This window comes from Carettochelys insculpta, chromosome 13, assembly GCF_033958435.1.
Source record: "Carettochelys insculpta isolate YL-2023 chromosome 13, ASM3395843v1, whole genome shotgun sequence".
Taxonomy (NCBI): domain Eukaryota; kingdom Metazoa; phylum Chordata; order Testudines; family Carettochelyidae; genus Carettochelys; species Carettochelys insculpta.
The window spans coordinates 42,086,773-42,103,297 of NC_134149.1; the positions used below are offsets into that span (position 1 = coordinate 42,086,773).

Below are 16,525 nucleotides of genomic sequence, written 5' to 3' on the forward strand. Positions count from 1 at the left end.
AGCTGTAATTTACTCCTAACTTTTGAAGAGCCCAGGAAGCAGTGGAAGTGTTGGTAATGCTGCTCATCAGTATTGACCTCCTGTAGTCTGGCAAATTCTCTCGTTTGGTATTGTTCAGGTCCTGAGGGTGCCGGACTAGAGGTTCAGCCTGTAGCATAATGAGTTTAGTGATCTTAGCCTAGTCCCTGGCTAATGTTGGGGTGAGCAGGGCATGTAATAATAGGGTGTTCCAGATGAGAAAGGAAGGGCATTGGCATATATTGTGCAGGACTATGATAATGAGTTCCAGGCAGGGACATGCGAGGCCTCGGCTAAGATGACTGTCCAGATTAGGTGTTAATCAGGCCTTTCTTTTCATAGCTTTGATGTGAACATCATAATAGTGTGGTGAGCATTCCATTCCAAGGGAGCTGTGCGCAACTGATGAAGCCTGGCGAGGTGTGGGGTTGATGCGATAGCCGACGGCACCGTATCCCTTCCCTGTCTGTCCTCTGCAAGGCCAGCACCTTCTGTCCGCTGGGAGTCTGTTGCTGGTGGTGGCGGGGAGCGTCACTGAATGCTACTAATATTCTACAGGCACTGTCTGTAGGGTGAATGGGACTATCTGAGAATGCAGAGTTGCTATGGACAAAACTAAACAGGGGCATGTGCTGCCATGAACTGTAGACCAAGCTAGCTAGCTACACAGGAGCAGCACTGGATGATGCAGCGTTCCCAGAACTCATGGGACGACACGTAGGGCAGGCATAGTTCTTAGCTTGTATCCAAGACATGTAGTCTATGTATCTCTTTCCAGAGGGAGACCAGACCAGACTTGGGTGCAATGTGAGGAGTGTTTGAAATGGAGGAAGCTTCCTGACAAGGTTGATCCTGCATCCTTATCAGAGAAGTGGTTCTGTCGTCTCCATCCCCACCCCAAGTACAAGTAAGGAGCTCACCTCTCTCTTTGAACTTTCTCCCTGCTGCCTTCCACTTTTAATACAAACACTGACTGTTCCCATTTTTGCTGGTCCCGGCTTCCTTCACCATGAATGTGTACATAAGCATCTTCATCGACCTTGGTATAAGCTTACCAGGCCAGCCCCTATTACCACCGCTTGGAAAACACAGGTATGGAACTGCAAAAAAGAATCCCACTTGAAATACAAGACCTCATGTGAAAGGAGGTTAATGGAAGACTTTCTTAAGGTTCTGGACTAGGATAGAAGCTGTTTGAGATATATATATATATTGGCGATCTGGTAAAGGAGGTGTCCAATTACAGGTGACACAGTTTCAGTCAAGATGAGTGGATTTTGAACAAATTCAGATGGGTCTGCTTAAACTGAGTAGTCAGGCGGCAAGACAAACAAGTGCAAAGCAACTCAGGTTAGAAGCAATAATTAAGATTACTCATGTACAGATGGTTTCTAAATTAACTGTAACCTCTCTGGAGAAAGACCTAATATAATTATGAAAGTTCAGTGAAAACATCTGCTCAATGTTTCAAAGTTATGGTTTAAAAAAAGAAAAACTAACCCAAACCCATCCAGGTGTTACTTGGAGGGTGCATTAAAAGAGGGAAAGAGATTACTGAGGCTATTAAAATGCCTTTTATAAATCACTGGGTAGCTGTGTCAGTTTGTTTCAGCAAAAATAGCGAGGAGTCCTGTGGCACCTTAAAAACTGACAAATGTACTTGGCCATAAGCTTTCATGGGCTGCAGCCCGCTTTGTGAGACGCTTGAAATGGAAGCTGTGCCCAAACCTAGAATTGTGAGCCTAGTCCTGGTCAGCCTAACTCAGAAAGGAACAGGCCAAGGAAAACTATTAGAGCTATGGAAAGACTTCCATAGGAGGAGGGAGCAAAAGGATTAGGACTGACTAGTTTAGAGATGGGACGTACTGAGTGCATACATAATAACGGATGGTGTGGAGGTGGATAGTTGGAAACTCCTTTTACCTTTCTCAGAAGAACCAGGGAACATCCAAGCAAATTTAAACATGATAAAGGAATTCATTGTTTACATAGCACATAATTACCCTGGGGGGTCGTCTTGCCCCAAGAGAAAAGGGAGGCTGGGAACTTAGCAGAATTAGATATTTTCATATCCATAGTTAAATTTTTTTAAACTAGTTTATATGATATACTGCTCGTTCACCCTTCTGATTCAAGATGTAGCAAGCCATTAGCTGCTTGAGATTGAGTCGCTTTTTCCCATGGGCATATTACACTTTAATTGTTCACCATGGGAGTCTTATGCTGTCCCATGAGGAATCTGGTGTTTGCCGTTCTGGGAGACAGGGCTTACCGCACCGTTCTCCACAGTAGCTCATAATGTGAGAGGAAATGGCACAAATGCAACAGTACTTGATGCTATGAACTTAGATCTTTAAAGCTTCACTTTGTCTCATCTGTGTAATTTTAGAAGGTAAAGTGGCTGTTTTCCCCCTCTAAATAGTTCAAATTTTGCTCTTTATCTGAAATAAATGCAAAGATTATAATGAAAGATAAAGTACTGAGGAATCTCTGAGAACAGCTGGAGACACTTCATACAAAGATTCTGAAGAATTGGAGGATTTATAGGTGACGGTCAAAACCGTACTCGCTCATGCTCAGGTTTGACAGTCTGATCTCACTGCAGAAGCTGCTCAGCACCTGAGGAACAGGATCTCAGTGATGAGGAGATGAATCCCAGCTATGACCGAAAATCCAGGAAACAGTTGAGTATATGAAGATGCCATCCTGCAGATGGGCTAGCAGCAGCAAGGGAGTCTTCACACCCAATCTTGTTTTCCATCCCCAGTCCTGCTGCTGCTTCTGCCCGCTAAACACAACCAGGAAGCAGGAGAGGGGAACAGTGTTATCTTTCTCTGCACAGGAGCTCAGAATGTAGGTGGCATGCCCCAGTTTTCTCGCATGAGGCACAACATGTTTCTGGTTCCTGGTTCAGTCTCCGTGATGTCTCCTTTGTTTCTGTCGCTTACGTTCTAGGATCTCTCTCTCTCTGAAACTAGACTTCTGTAGTTAGTTTAAACTGTCTGCTTACTGAGGTAATAGAGGTGATCCTGTGACAATGTTCTGCTGCTGGGGTAGTAAATTCTCTCCATGTTGAGAGGTGTCATGTGTCCTAAGTCTTGCCCATGCCACGTCCAAGCAGTTTCTCCTGGCACAGCTAAATTTTGGATCCCGGTTGAGTCTTAGAGCATGGAAACTGAATGCCTTCTTCCTTCCCATCGTTTAGAGAGCAGACTGCAGAGAGGAAGAGGAGATCATCATCATCATCTTTGGAGAACCAGGAACACCAGGTGAGAGGAAGGAAATGAATCAGAGAAGATTTGTGATGGTCTGGAGAGTGGGGGACCCTGCTCTATGCTGTTGGGGATGACAAGGTTTCTGCCCTGTCCTCTTATCTTTCTCATTACTGTCTTGTGCTGGGAGAAGGTGACCCAAGGATCAGGATCTGTTGGCTGGAACAGGAAAGCACCTGTGTATGCACACTTTGGACATGCAAACACCAGAGCAGTATTAACCGCTTACTTATTAACAGTGTGACAGTGCTTAGGAGCTACAGCTCACATACCATTCTTTCTCCCAAGCCATGCCTTAATTTAAGGGGCTTAGCTTGATCTTGCACCCTCCCAACACAAAGTGTTGGTGAGGTCCCCCTTCCTGTCTGTGGTCACAGGGCTGATTTTCTCATGCCCTTTTTGACCTTAAGGTTAATTGGTTATATAAAGACTGATGTTTTGAATTTTCAGGAGCACTGTCTTTCGGACACGGCTGCCCAGGATGGGTTCTCCGGGCAGCTCTGGATACTGCAGCATGTGATCAGGTTGGCCGTCCTTTAGGGACAGTTCCCTCCCAACAATCATCATGGTATTAATACACCTTCCCGTCCCCGCTCCAACTCCAGCCTAGTCTTACTGCATGCCCTCTTCCCAAAGATGTCCTCACTTCGCATGCTAGACTAGTCTTTCCCTGATCTATTAGGAAGCACAAACCTGGTGAGGACAGGGGGACTTCTCAACCCCATCTTCTCTCCTCCCCATAAGCCAACTCTCAATAAGCCATGCATATCCTGAAGCACGTAAGTAGATGAGGCTGTGCTCACTGTTGTGGAGCACTTGATCTGATTCAAGACTAGGAGGTTCTTTGGGGTGTTACTCTGTCCTCACTCATGTTTGTCATCTAATTCCACAGTGGTGGCATTAATTCCCCCTTTGTTCCCTTAGTCATTCGTATTTCTTTTGTGACACAGTCATCCCACAAAGTCCCCAGGTGCATGCCTGTATGTGTAGAAAGAAAGTTGGTTTGTCTGTTGCATGTATCCCTTTTGTGCATGGATGGTCTCACAGAAGTTCCAGGAGACACCTCACATCCTGGCATGAAGGAGCTATAGCACCATTCCCTGAGCTGGGAAGGGAGTGAATTCTTACAGCCTTAAACGCTGACAATGCTACCTGTGGTAGTGAATGGGGAGGTGGTGGAGAGAGGAATTCTCCTTTGGGACAGTGACTGTGTGGAACTTTGGTTTGGTCCTCAGCTGGTAAAGCCTACTAAGATAATTATTGCAGTGAGGCCGGTTCAACATCCAGCTGGCAGAGCCCCCGAAGTGGTAACCACTAGGGAAATGGGTCTGTCCTGGATCTCTAGAGACTTTTCTGAAGGTGCTACGGGTGCGGCTCTTGACCACCAGAGAACGGTGACAGGGGCATGGGAGTTTGGTCTTAGCCAGCAGAGTGCCAGTGATGGTAACCACGAGGAGAATTTTCTTTTAATTTCCAGTTGGTGGATCTGCTCGAAGGGGAGCGCAGGCTGAATGCTCAAGTGCCTTCCAGTGCTGTTTTCAGTATGGTTCAATAACTGTTCTTCCAAAGCTGCAGGTGTCACTCGAGAGGGGCTCTTTGTTTTATTGTTTCAATGCTCCCTTCCTTGCCAGGTATTATCCACTACACCAGAGCCTTGTCCTGTACAAAATAACAGCGTAACGTGCATGGTGAAGCATCAGCATGCAGGAGAGGAGTCTGATGGGACTGCTGGCTCTCTTACTCCTCCCTCTGCTCTTGACAAGATCACTGGGCCTTTGGGGCAAAATATACCACAGACAGCAAGGTATGTGCAAACAACTGCCCCTTCATTAATAACAACCCTCCTACTATTACGGGACACCCGCCCTGTGTGAGAGATTCTCTGGGGTGTGCTTGCTCATGGAGTATATGGACATGAGGCGGGAAGTGAGAAGGGGTGATCTGAGAATCTGATTAAAGGAAGCATTGGCAGGAGCTATCCCATCTGCCTTCGTTCCTTGTACACTTTCTTTTTAAACTTTTCTTTTTTTAAACACAATTCAGCTTTCTTTTTAGCATTTTGCTGGCCTTGAGATGGGAACACAGCTTTGATGAATGGATTGCAAGGCCATCTGATTTAATTATGCCTTCACCTAGCATATCAATATCATCTGAGTCTTCAGTGGTGACATCCTGTTGGCGCTCAGAGTCAGGGTACTCTGGAGAAAAGAGAGTGGTTGTTTCCTTATTTCTCTAATATGCATAGCTGGGCTTCTCCAGTTGGAGTATTACTAACTAATCAGGATCACGTTTGCAGCCATTTTTCCTTTCGTGTTTCTCTTTGAGATGAGCCTCTAGCAATTAGTGATATAAATTGATCTTTTTCATCTTTTTCTAGGACAAGGCAAGAGAAGCAGGGTAGGAATAGAGGAAGGAACAGAAGTTCTTGCTGTGTCTTAATTTTTAGTCTCTTCTTCCTTTCACTTTTTGTCCTTTTTCTTTGTTGCTGGTGCCATCACTTTCACAGCTCTATATTCCTACAGAGGCTGAGCCTAAACTTATTTTAGCCGTTCTATGCACTGGTGCGGTGCTTATTCTCCTACAGCCCCTATGGCTGATCTGGATAATGGGCATTGTGACTTCCAGTCAGATGGAGACAGGAAATTTAGGGCAATTTGTGAAGCTAGCCCTTACTAGAGCTAACTGAAAATTCAGTTGATTTCTCGCTTTGGTTAAGAGAAGCTTTTTTTTTTTTTTCTTTTTGCCAAATCTGAACTTCACTTGGGGGTTTAGCTTCATATTTTCCCTTCCGTTCTCTTGGCTCCAGGGCTGTGTTCACTGGGTGGGGGAAGTCAGTGAACCCGTGCCATTTTAAGAGCTGTAATACACCATTCTGTGCACTTGGTGGCAAAATTTGTCCACCTTCCCTTTTACAGCCTCACTGTGGATGGCTGTCTGGTAGAAGAGCTGCTCCAGTGGTGGTGACTGTTTTATATGCACGTTGTGTGTTGTGAGAAGTAGCACAAGAGAATTTAAAATGCATTAAGAGATGGGGCAGCGGCCTAAGCAGAGGTTATCGAACTAGGGTCAGCAGAACACTTTGGGAATGGTGCTTACCTGGTGCTTTTATTTCTGGCTTCTTATTCGTGCCAGGAAGCTGACAATAGGTTCCATGCCTTCCTAACCCTGCTTTTCCCCCAAGCAGTTAGTGTAGTTGCCGTTGCAAGTAGCTGTCTGACTCTTCATATTGAAAGGTCCCACGGCGTTGAAGAGCATGAGAACTTCTGCACAGAGGTGAAAGTTGTCTGGTACAGCATAGCAGTAAGAACTCACTGCCAGAACTGGTCCTTACACAGATGACAAAGAGCTGCTGTGTGGTAGCGCTTTAACATCACTGCCGCAGGGCTGCTGGCTGTAGGAGCAAAGGGGGCAGCTGCCCTGCGGTCCCGTGATTTAAAAAGGTCCAGGGCTCTTGACCTCCACTACTAGGTAGCACAGAAGGGATGGCTAGGGAAGACTAGCCCTCCCCCGCCTTACCCTTTCTGCCTTCTGGGGGCCTAGGCTCTCTCCTCACCCCCATCTTGCCTACAGACAGCAAAGGATCATACTGGCAGCCACTGGTTGGTGGGGAGCTGCTCTGGGCTCCGAAGAGCAGCAGCTGGGATCCCCAGGCCCATGAAATTGTCACCAGAACCCTGGGGCTGCCACTGCTGCAGCCCTGGGGCTCCTGGCTGCTGTGGTTGGGGGAGTTTGCCCCCACCTCATCCCTTCATGCTGCCGGTTCCTCCTTTCAGGGACCAAAATCCACCTCCGCTGTGCCAAGGACAATAGAACACTGGTAAGCCCGGGCAGTTAGTAAAGGATCTTTCCGTTCCTAAGTAAATCACACATGGAAAGGAATCACTTAGCCTGCTACTATGTACAGCCATATCTGTGGTAGATGATAGCAGCCATTCGAAATCACCCAGACTGCATAGCAGATTTTAGCGGTTTCCAGGCACGGAAGTTAAAGTTAATTTCTGGCTGGTCTTTCAGGATGTTTAACGGTAGAATGGAATTGGCCCCAGTGAAGTTTAACCAAGGTATTGGCAGGCTCCTGCTTTTTCCTGGTGGAAAGAATCAAGTTTAAAGCAACCTGAAAAAGTGTAAAGCAATGTGAGATTTAAATGCACGTAAAGCCCTCCAGTCAGGGAGCACGATTAAACAGCGTAAATGTGAATTAAGGCAGGCGTGAGCAAGAAGCCCGTTGGTATTAAAACACATGCGTGTTCATTTGCTACTCCTGCCCTGATTATTTTTTCTGACCTAACCAAGCATTGCAGTTACCCCAGAGGCAGTGTAAGATTGAGAGGGATGTGTGTCTGCCCACTGGGTAAGATCTGTTTTCAGAAGTGCCTGGAATGAGCAGCTTCAGGTCAGCGCGGGGTTTAGACGGGTATATCAGTGCACTGTGCACTCACAAATGAGCTGGCTTCTTCCTGGCTGAAGTTCATTGTTTTTAATTAGGTGAATAAGTTCATCAGCCATCTGTTGCTGCACCCAGATTTCACTTGGGATTGTGGATGATATATGCTTCACAGTGTATTGTAAACATTACTTAACTAGCTCATTTTGCTGATAACTCTGAAAAGCCCGACTCGTGCCTTCAGTTGTGGTTGATGAAATGTTATTAACCATTCATTTTTCATGTGGGATTATGAAAACTGCAGTTGGCTTCCATTCAGGGACGCAGGTTTCACAGGCTTTGCTATGATGGATTACAGGGGGCAGTGGGTTCTAGCGGATTGAATTTGGGGTGAAGCAGGGAACCAGGAACTCCAGAGATCTAATCCCAGCTGTGCTGCTGATTTGGTAAGGTTCCCACCTGTAAAAGGAGGATAACATTTAGTTAGGTTGGGGAGGGTGTTGTAAGGATTATTGGTTAGTATCTGTGTAGCACTTTGCATATCTGAAGTACAGTGTTAATACAGAGCGTAATCCGATCAGTGCTGCAGCCTACTGGTTTCTATCAGTTATCTCATCTTAATGGTTCTGTGGCACCTTGCCCTGCTCTGCCCCACAGACCACCTGGACCTGTGGGGGCAGCCAGAGAGGGAAAGTGATTTCTCTGCGCTTGGAGATCAGTATTACCCACTAAACCTGAAGGCTGGTTTTCTCTGTGGGATGGGGAGGTGCTGCTTTGCTGTTGTGTAGAGTGAGGGTTCAGGTCCACTGATCCAGGCCTTTCTCTCTTTCAGTAAGCACAAGCTATCCACGGAAGAGAAGCTTCTGGGAAAGCGGAGGCGATCCGAGGAGCCGACAGAACATTCCCCCCTATACCTGAGCAGTTCCTGCCCCCACGCCCCTTTTGAAAGGGAGAGCTCCAGTGAAGCAGACCAGGAATGCAGCGAGCCTGAGAAGGTTGATAGGAGCATAGAGGGGACCACAGACTCCTGCGTAGTCCCAGAACATCTAGATGCACTCGGTGACACCAGCCAAGCTTCACACCCAGAGGGTTTCTGTCCTACCAAAGAGACTCCAGCAAGGCAAAGTCACTTGGCAGGGCAGCCAAAGGAGACTGCAGTGGTCCAGGTGGGGCTGGAAGAGCAAATGCCAGCCTTAATAGCAGAAAGCCATGCGCCAGGTGAGGGGGTGTGTGTGAATACATGTGAGAACCTGGAGGAGGTGGACAAAAGGCCCTTTGTAGCTGTTGTTGGTATTTCAAAGGCTGCTGCAGATGGTGAGGCTCCCATTCAGCTAATCCCCTTTGGATGGGAGGAGAGACTTGATAAAGCAAAAGTTGAGGGGAAGGCCTGGAGCTGCACTGATCCTCCCCCTGATGGAGACAAAGGAGGAGGAGACTTGGAGGTACCAAAGACCATGAATCAGAGGGATGTGGTAGAGCAGGAGGAGCTGAGACGAACCATGGAGAGTATCTTAGTGGAGCTGAAGAGCATCTCAGCGGAACGGGATTTGCTCCAGCACAAGGTAACATAAGCACCTGGCTGTGAATTTCATTGGGGCTGGGTGGGGCCGGGGGTGAAGTTCTGCAGCAATAGGGAATTGGAGGGGGAAGATGAAGACTGACATAGTCAGGAGAGAGAGAGAGTGTCCCCCTGCTTCATCTGTAGTGTAAGACAAGTCGGGGGTAGGGTGCCTTCCTTGCTAGCCGTTTAGCCTTTTTCTTAGCCCCTAGAAAGATAGGTTCCCCCTGCCCCCTTTACCTCTCGCTGTGTGATCTTCCTTCCTGTACATGCTCTGCATTTGCTGTTTCTTTAACTCAGGTTGAAGAACTAGAGCAGGAGAAGTGCCACCTGGAGACAGATTTTTTGAAAAGCCAACAGGAGCTGGCAACACTCAGGGCCCAGGAGACAGAAGGCTTGTACTGGAGCAAGAAACACATGGGTTACCGCCAGGCTGAACTGCAAGAGCTGAAGGCTCAGCTGGAGAGGACCATAGAGGAAAAGACTGAGCTGAAGGAGAGGCTCAAGGAGACAGAGATGCACATGGAGGTGCTTAGGGAGGCCCATGTCTCCTGCAGGAGCCCAGAGAGAGGAGACTTGAAAAGGTCAGACATGTAGGTTAAACCATAGATCATCAATCACTCCCAAGGTACAGGGAGAGAACATGGGTTATCTAGTGGAGGAACATCCACATAGGAAACTGACTTCTGGGAGAGCACCTTGAAGGACTTCCTGAGTAACAATGGTTATTACTAAGAATTGTTAGGCTGTGAGGTGAAGGGGTAGATGAGTGCTACAGGAGAAGCCAAATACCTACAGGTTTGAAGGATACCCTTCTGTTGTGTCCCCCCCACCACACCCACCCATACACACAGAGTTCCTTGGGCTGGGTTCTTCACTGAAGACCATTTTCTTTTTATAGAGTATTCCCATTGCATCATTCAGACAATATTGGTCTCCTTATGCAAAAGAAAATGTGTCGGGGGAAAGAAATACTTTGTAGGTATTGTCTTTTCCACAAGCTTGGGATTTTCCATGTCAGGGATGTGTGTTTAGCCCTGCTTCTGAACTGACAGCACTTAATGGAATCTAAAGGAACAAGTGTGAATGTTGCCCCCTTCTTACAGACAGACTGCTGCATTAGTGCTCTGCAAATGGAGAAAGAAATCTGAGCTGTAACTTATTTGCAAATTTGGCTCCATTAACCATGGATTAAACAGAGACTGGGAGTGGCTCACAGCTTACAAAGGCAGTTTCTCTGCTCTGGGTGCTAATATCTCCCCGTTAGACTCTGACGAAGACTCACATCAGACCCCTGTCTGATCTGACTTGTTTTTTCCTCTTTTGATAAGTACTGTTTTTATACTGGGCCATGTCCACCTTGCTGAATAGACCTTGTCAGCTCTGGCCACCGCCTCTTACTGGGACCCCACTCTTTAAATACCCCTCTGAAACCACCCCCCCATGCATCTGATGAAGTGGGTCTTTTCCCACAAAAGCTTATGCTCCAAAATATCTGTTAGTCTATAAGGTGCCACAAGACTTCTTGTTGCTCTACACAGTGTCACATGAGAAACTCAACAAAGAGCTGACCTAAGTTATATTCCCCTATTGCCAGTCCTGTATGTTGGGCCCCAAGATCTTCCCATCCTACCATCTGCAGACTTCATTGTGTGTAGAATGGAACAAAGAACCCCAACCTCCCACAGCACTAGTAGTAGGAAGGAGGACCGCAAGTTAGGGGAACGAACTTTTGTGTCTGACTCTTGACTCTTCTCTTGCCCACAGCACTGTGGAGAAGCTGAAGAACCTGCGTATGAATGTCAGCCAGCTCCTCTCGCTGGTCCTCCCTCATCTAGAGCTGCAGGACGTTAACTATGAGTCGGACCAGGTTGATGAAATCTTGCAGACCGTACTGGAGACAAACAGGATGTCGGAGTAGCCCTTCCCTTTGCTGCCTTTTTGTATAGTTTCTTTAATAAACCCATAAAATCTTCTCCAAAATCAAGGCCTTCCTCCACTTCATGAGAAGTGGGGCCTGCTTTCTTGTGGCTTTCTAACCTTGTCAGCAGGGTCCTGTGGAGATCGTCATGGATAGTTCTTCCCTGTGTCCCACCTGGTCTGCTTTGTTTATAGCTGGCTGGCTTCCTGGAAAGTGAGTCCTCACATGGTTTTTGTCTCTTAAATGCTTTTTCAGTTTGTTAAATAGTGGAGTGAGACACATCCTTCAAATTAATTTTAACATTCCAAGCTGCTGTGGGAGCCTGTTTTGATAACTCACTGTCACTGTCCTGGTGTCACTTTAATTGCAGAGCAATGTTATTGATGCAGTTCTCTGGCATTTTTCAGCAGGTGGTGCTTTGTGTAAAACTCCTCTCGACCCAGACTTCTACTTAACTAGAAAGTGGAATTTCAAAAGGATTGCAAAGACACGTTCTAGGATTCGTATTACTGTGGTGTAGTCTGTGATTGCTGGTGAGAATCTTTCTCAGGTTAGGAGGTTGCCTATAGGAGAGAACAGGCCTGTCACCTAAAGCCTTCTGGACCAGAATAGGTTGTAGATTTTTAATGATGCATTGCAGGGGGTTTGAGTTGGGGGCTATAGGTGATGATGATAAGTAGTGTTCTGTTGTTGATCTTCTTGGGCCTATCTTGAAGTAGCTGGTTTCTGGGTATTCATCTGGCCCTGTCAATTTGGAATTTTTTTTTTTTTTTTTTTTTTTTTTTTTTAACTTCTCCCAGTGAGTAATTCTGTTTTATAAATGCTTCATAGAGGTCTTGTAGTTTTTGGTCTCTGTCAGTAGGAATAATACAAATACTGAAACTTTTCCTTGTGACAAACCCCACTGCCAACTTCATCCATATGTTTATTCTGGGGATACCATCGCTGGACTTAGCCATGTTAGTTACAAGGTCAAAGGCACATTCTTATGCACTTCCAGCAACATTATACATGCCATTATGTGCCAACAACGCCCTGCCACTACGTACATTGGACGGACTGGACAAAACCTTCACCAGAAAATAAATGGGCACAGAGCAAACATCAAGAAACTCCATACTCATAAGCTGTCTCATGAACACTTCAGTGGAGTGGGCCATTCTGTTAAAAAACTGAGAATTTGTGTCCTGGAACATAGAGAATTTAACAACAGATTAGACTGAAAGATTTCTGAGTTTAGAGCACATATTCAAATTCAGCACATTAACACGTATGAACAGAGACATCAACTACCTCACGCGTTACAGGGACTACTTCCCTTCCTTTAATGCTTGTAATTATCTCAGACAGGGCAGTTAACATCCCCCCACCTCTCACCCCCTTCGTTCAATCCTATTTGATTTGTCAGTTTTTATTGCAAATTTTTTTTTCTTCTTGGTGCTCTGTACTTACATGTCAGTCTGTATTGGAAGTGAAATTGATCTGAAGAAGTGAGTCTGTCCCATGAAAGCTCATCAGCGAATAAAGCATTCTGTTATTCTTTAAAGTGCTCTATTTCTGCTGCTTTGTTTTGTTGGAATACAGAATAACACGGCTACCTCTCTCTGTTACTATTCAGTTATGGAGCAGCTTAATAGCAGTTTCTTGTCTCCAGATCTGTTCACTGTCTTCTGTTTCTTTGTGGTCTCTTTTTCCCATCCTGGTATGATTGGGTTGGAGATCAAAAGTTATATCAATTTCTGGTAGTTCTGAATATAGATACGCCAGTTAATTTTTCACCCTACCCCACCCTCTAATTCTGGTCTCTTATGCTGCATCTGCCTGAGCTTTAGTCATCCTTGCCATTCACCAGCATTCAAAATAACAAAGGTTAACATGGTTAAATAAAGTTTTCTGCGGTTAAATAAAATCCATGAATGAGTTTATCTGACTAATCTTAACGTTATGCTTTGGAAACTGAAAACAGCTTTCCAGTTATCCAGCCCATCCTCCTGCTCTTGAGGAAACTTCAAGGTCTCCTCTTCAGTTTATTTTTATTTTGCAGGTAATTAACTCCTGTAAGTATGCTTATGCATAAGAGACGTTAAGCTTCGTCATTCCTTTCCTCTATAATAAATTCTTTGCCATTATCCTAGTGAATATTTGTAGGCCTGCTAATGACCACTCGATATTAGCTTTAATTTAAATCACAATTGGGGATTCTGTATTTCTCCCTTATCTTTATAGGAGACAAGGCCACCTTTATCTGTGCTGCCTTTTAAAAATCTCGCTGTTTCTATTCCATTATTTTTCAACTATAGTGCAGTAAGTACGTCCTCAGAGTGAGCCGTAAGGAAATTAGATCACTGACCTTTAATCTCCTTCTTGGCTACCTTGACACTGGCTTATCTATTTTTCAAACTACGCAGTTCCTGGTTATAGCCTTGCAAAGTTAATTTACCAGCTCAGATACCAAAATGTTCTTATACCTCAATGATCATCAAAAAATTAATATTTAACTTGCCTATCAAAAATTATCCATCTCAGGTGAGCAGATAAGAAGAACATTGATACCATCTTTTGATTGGCTTACCCTGCCTGAAACTGTTTGTTTTTTTGTGGTTTGTTTTTTTGTGTTTTGGTTTTTTTTGCCTTTTTCTGTGCTGAACTATGTTTAGAGAGAGGCTTATTCTACCAGATATATGGTCCTGAAAAGCCAATAGCGTATTCAAGATTTTGGAAATAGTGCCTCTCCTGTTTATTTGATATTCACGCTGAAACACTAGAATACTTGACCTATGATGCTTGCTCAAATATTGGTGTATTCTGTTAACCATTGAACAGAAATCCTGAATGGGAAGACAATTAATCAAAACCAATCTGTTTAAGATAAAAACCTACAAGTTCTAATTTTGCCCCAGATAAATTAGGAGTAAACTACAGCATCTGCCTAGTTGTGACCAATATTTTAGCCTTGGATCCTTTTGAAGGTTAAACCATGTTGTCTTTTCATTTGGAACAATCCAAGACCATATTGCTTCAGAACAGAAATAAAACCCCAGAATAACTCTCTTCCCCTGCCAATTAAACATAGTACCTGTTAGCCACAGTGAGAAACTAGTAGTCTATCTGCTTACCATGAGCATAGATGCACCCCTTGCTTTGTTTGAGAAAGAGTCACTAACTCTGGACCTGATCCTGCACCATTAAAGTCACTGAGTTTTGCCATTGATTTCAGTGGATCTGGGACTAAGTCCTAGGTACCTTGTGCTGTTACAGGGATATCTGTTAGAAGAAGTAGATTCAACCCTAGTGTCTGAGCTGAGACTCTCCTCTAAAGAGGCTGTATAACAATGGCCCCTTCATCCTTGTTGTCTCTTGTGTGGTCAGAGCACGCTAATGCTTACCATAAGTTTTCGCCAGATCCTACACCCTGTAATGCTGACCTCTAAGGCATCCCCCTCTCCACTGGTTGGAAGAGTTTAGGACTGGTTTCCTTCTCTGGTTGTCTATGACGACTCATTCAGAGCTTGTGGCTTCTTTCCCCAACAGTGCAAGAGAGCACTACCTGCCTGGGTCTTGAAAGGAAGAGGGAAATTGTTTACGTCGGCAGTGATCCAGACTGCCTGGAGTGGCTCACAGCCCGGAGTGTCTACCGCAGGGCAGATGCCCAAAGTTGGTCTGCTGTTCTTTAGTTAGATTTCACAGAACCAGTAACAAATGTGAACTCCAGGATCACTCTATCAGTGTTAGCAACGAAGGGTCCTGTGGCACCTTATAGACTAACAGAAAAGTTTTGAGCATGAGCTTTCGTGAGCACAGACTCACTTCATCAGATGCTGGTCTTGGAAATCTGCAGGGCCAAGTATAAATAAGCCAGAGCAAGGCTGGGGATAACAAGGTTAGCTCAGTCAGCAAGGGTGAGGCTTACTACCAGCAGTTGATCTGGAGGTGTGAACACCAAGGGAGAGGAAGCTGCTTTTTGTATTTAACCAGCCATTCACAGTCTTTGTTTAAGCCTGAGCTGAGGGCGTGGAATTTGCAGATGAATTGTAGCTTAGAAATTTCTCTTTGGAGTCTGGTCCTGAAATTTCTTTGCTGTAGGATAGGTACTTTTAAGTCTGCTCCTGTGTGGCCTGGGAGATTGAAGTGCTCTCCTACGGGTTTTTGTATATTGCCATTTCTGATATCTGATTTGTGTGCGTTTATTCTTTTACGTAGAGACTGTCCAGTTTGTCCGATGTATATAGCAGAAGGGCATTGCTGGCACACGATGGCATAAATTATATTGGTAGATGTGCAGCTGAATGAACCCACGATGGTGTGGCTGATCTGGTTAGGTCCTGTAATGGTGTTGCCGGTGTAGATTGTGGGCAGAGCTGGCAACGAGGTTTGTTGCATGGATGGGTCCCTGAGTTAGAGTGACTGTGGTGCGGTGTATAGCTGCTGGTTAGGATTTGCTTCAGGTTGGCAGGTTGTCTGTGGACAAGGACTGGTCTGCCTCCCAAGGCCTGTGAAAGTGGGGGATCGTTGTCCAGGATGGGTTGTAAATCCCTGATGATGCGCTGTAGAGGTTTTAGCTGAGGGCTCTAGGTGATGGCTAGTGGTGTTCTGTTGGTTTCTCTCTTGGGCTTGTCCTGTAGTAAGAGGCTTCGTGGCACACGTCTGGCTCTGTTGATCTGTTTTTTCACTTCCTCAGGTGGGTACTGCAGTTTCAAGAATGCTTGGTAGAGATCCTGTAGGTGTTTGTCTCTGTCGGAGGGGTTGGAGCAAATGCGGTTATATCTTAGTGCTTGGCTGCAGACAAGACACACCACACGATCCATTGCTGACAGTGGCCAATGCCAGGTGCCCCAGAGAAGGAGAACAGAAGACAATGATCAAGTGATTTATCTCCTGCCATCCATCTCTTGCCCTTGTACTGAAGGCTAGGGCACCATACTTTACCCCTGGCTAATAGCCATTTATGGACCTAACCTGCAAAAATTTATCGAGCTCTTTTTTTAAACCCTAATAGAGTCCTGGCCTTCACAGCCTCCTCCGGCAAGGAGTTCCACAGGTTGACTGTGCGCTGTGTGAAGAAAAATTTCCTTTTATTAGTTTTGAACCTACTACCCATCAATTTCATTTGGTGTCCCCTAGTTCTTGTATTATGGGAAAAGGTAAATAATTTTTCTATATTCACTTTCTCCACACCATTCATGATTTTATATACCTCTATCATATTGCCCCTCAATCGCCTCTTTTCCAGACTGAAAAGTCCCAGTCTCTCTAGCCTCTCCCCATATGGGACCTGTTCCAAACTCCAAATCATCTTAGTTGCCCTTTTCTGAACCTTTTCTAATGCCAATATATCTCTTTTGAGGTGAGGAGACCACATCTGCACGCAGTAC

At 45.4% G+C, this 16,525-nt stretch overlaps 1 protein-coding gene across 1 annotated transcript in view; it reads left to right on the forward strand.

The window, feature by feature from the left end:
- The window catches only part of RBM41 (RNA binding motif protein 41), a 36,065-nt gene extending 23,391 nt beyond the window's left edge, over positions 1–12,674 (forward strand). Inside the window, exons 15-21 of the mRNA XM_075007490.1 lie at positions 797–925; positions 2,624–2,701; positions 3,224–3,287; positions 4,922–5,094; positions 8,507–9,236; positions 9,533–9,816; positions 11,000–12,674. Of these exons, the coding sequence (XP_074863591.1) occupies positions 797–925; positions 2,624–2,701; positions 3,224–3,287; positions 4,922–5,094; positions 8,507–9,236; positions 9,533–9,816; positions 11,000–11,153 (1,612 nt within the window). The 3' untranslated portion in view covers positions 11,154–12,674. The remainder of the gene's footprint in view (positions 1–796; positions 926–2,623; positions 2,702–3,223; positions 3,288–4,921; positions 5,095–8,506; positions 9,237–9,532; positions 9,817–10,999) is intronic.
- Positions 12,675–16,525: the final 3,851 nt, after the last annotated feature.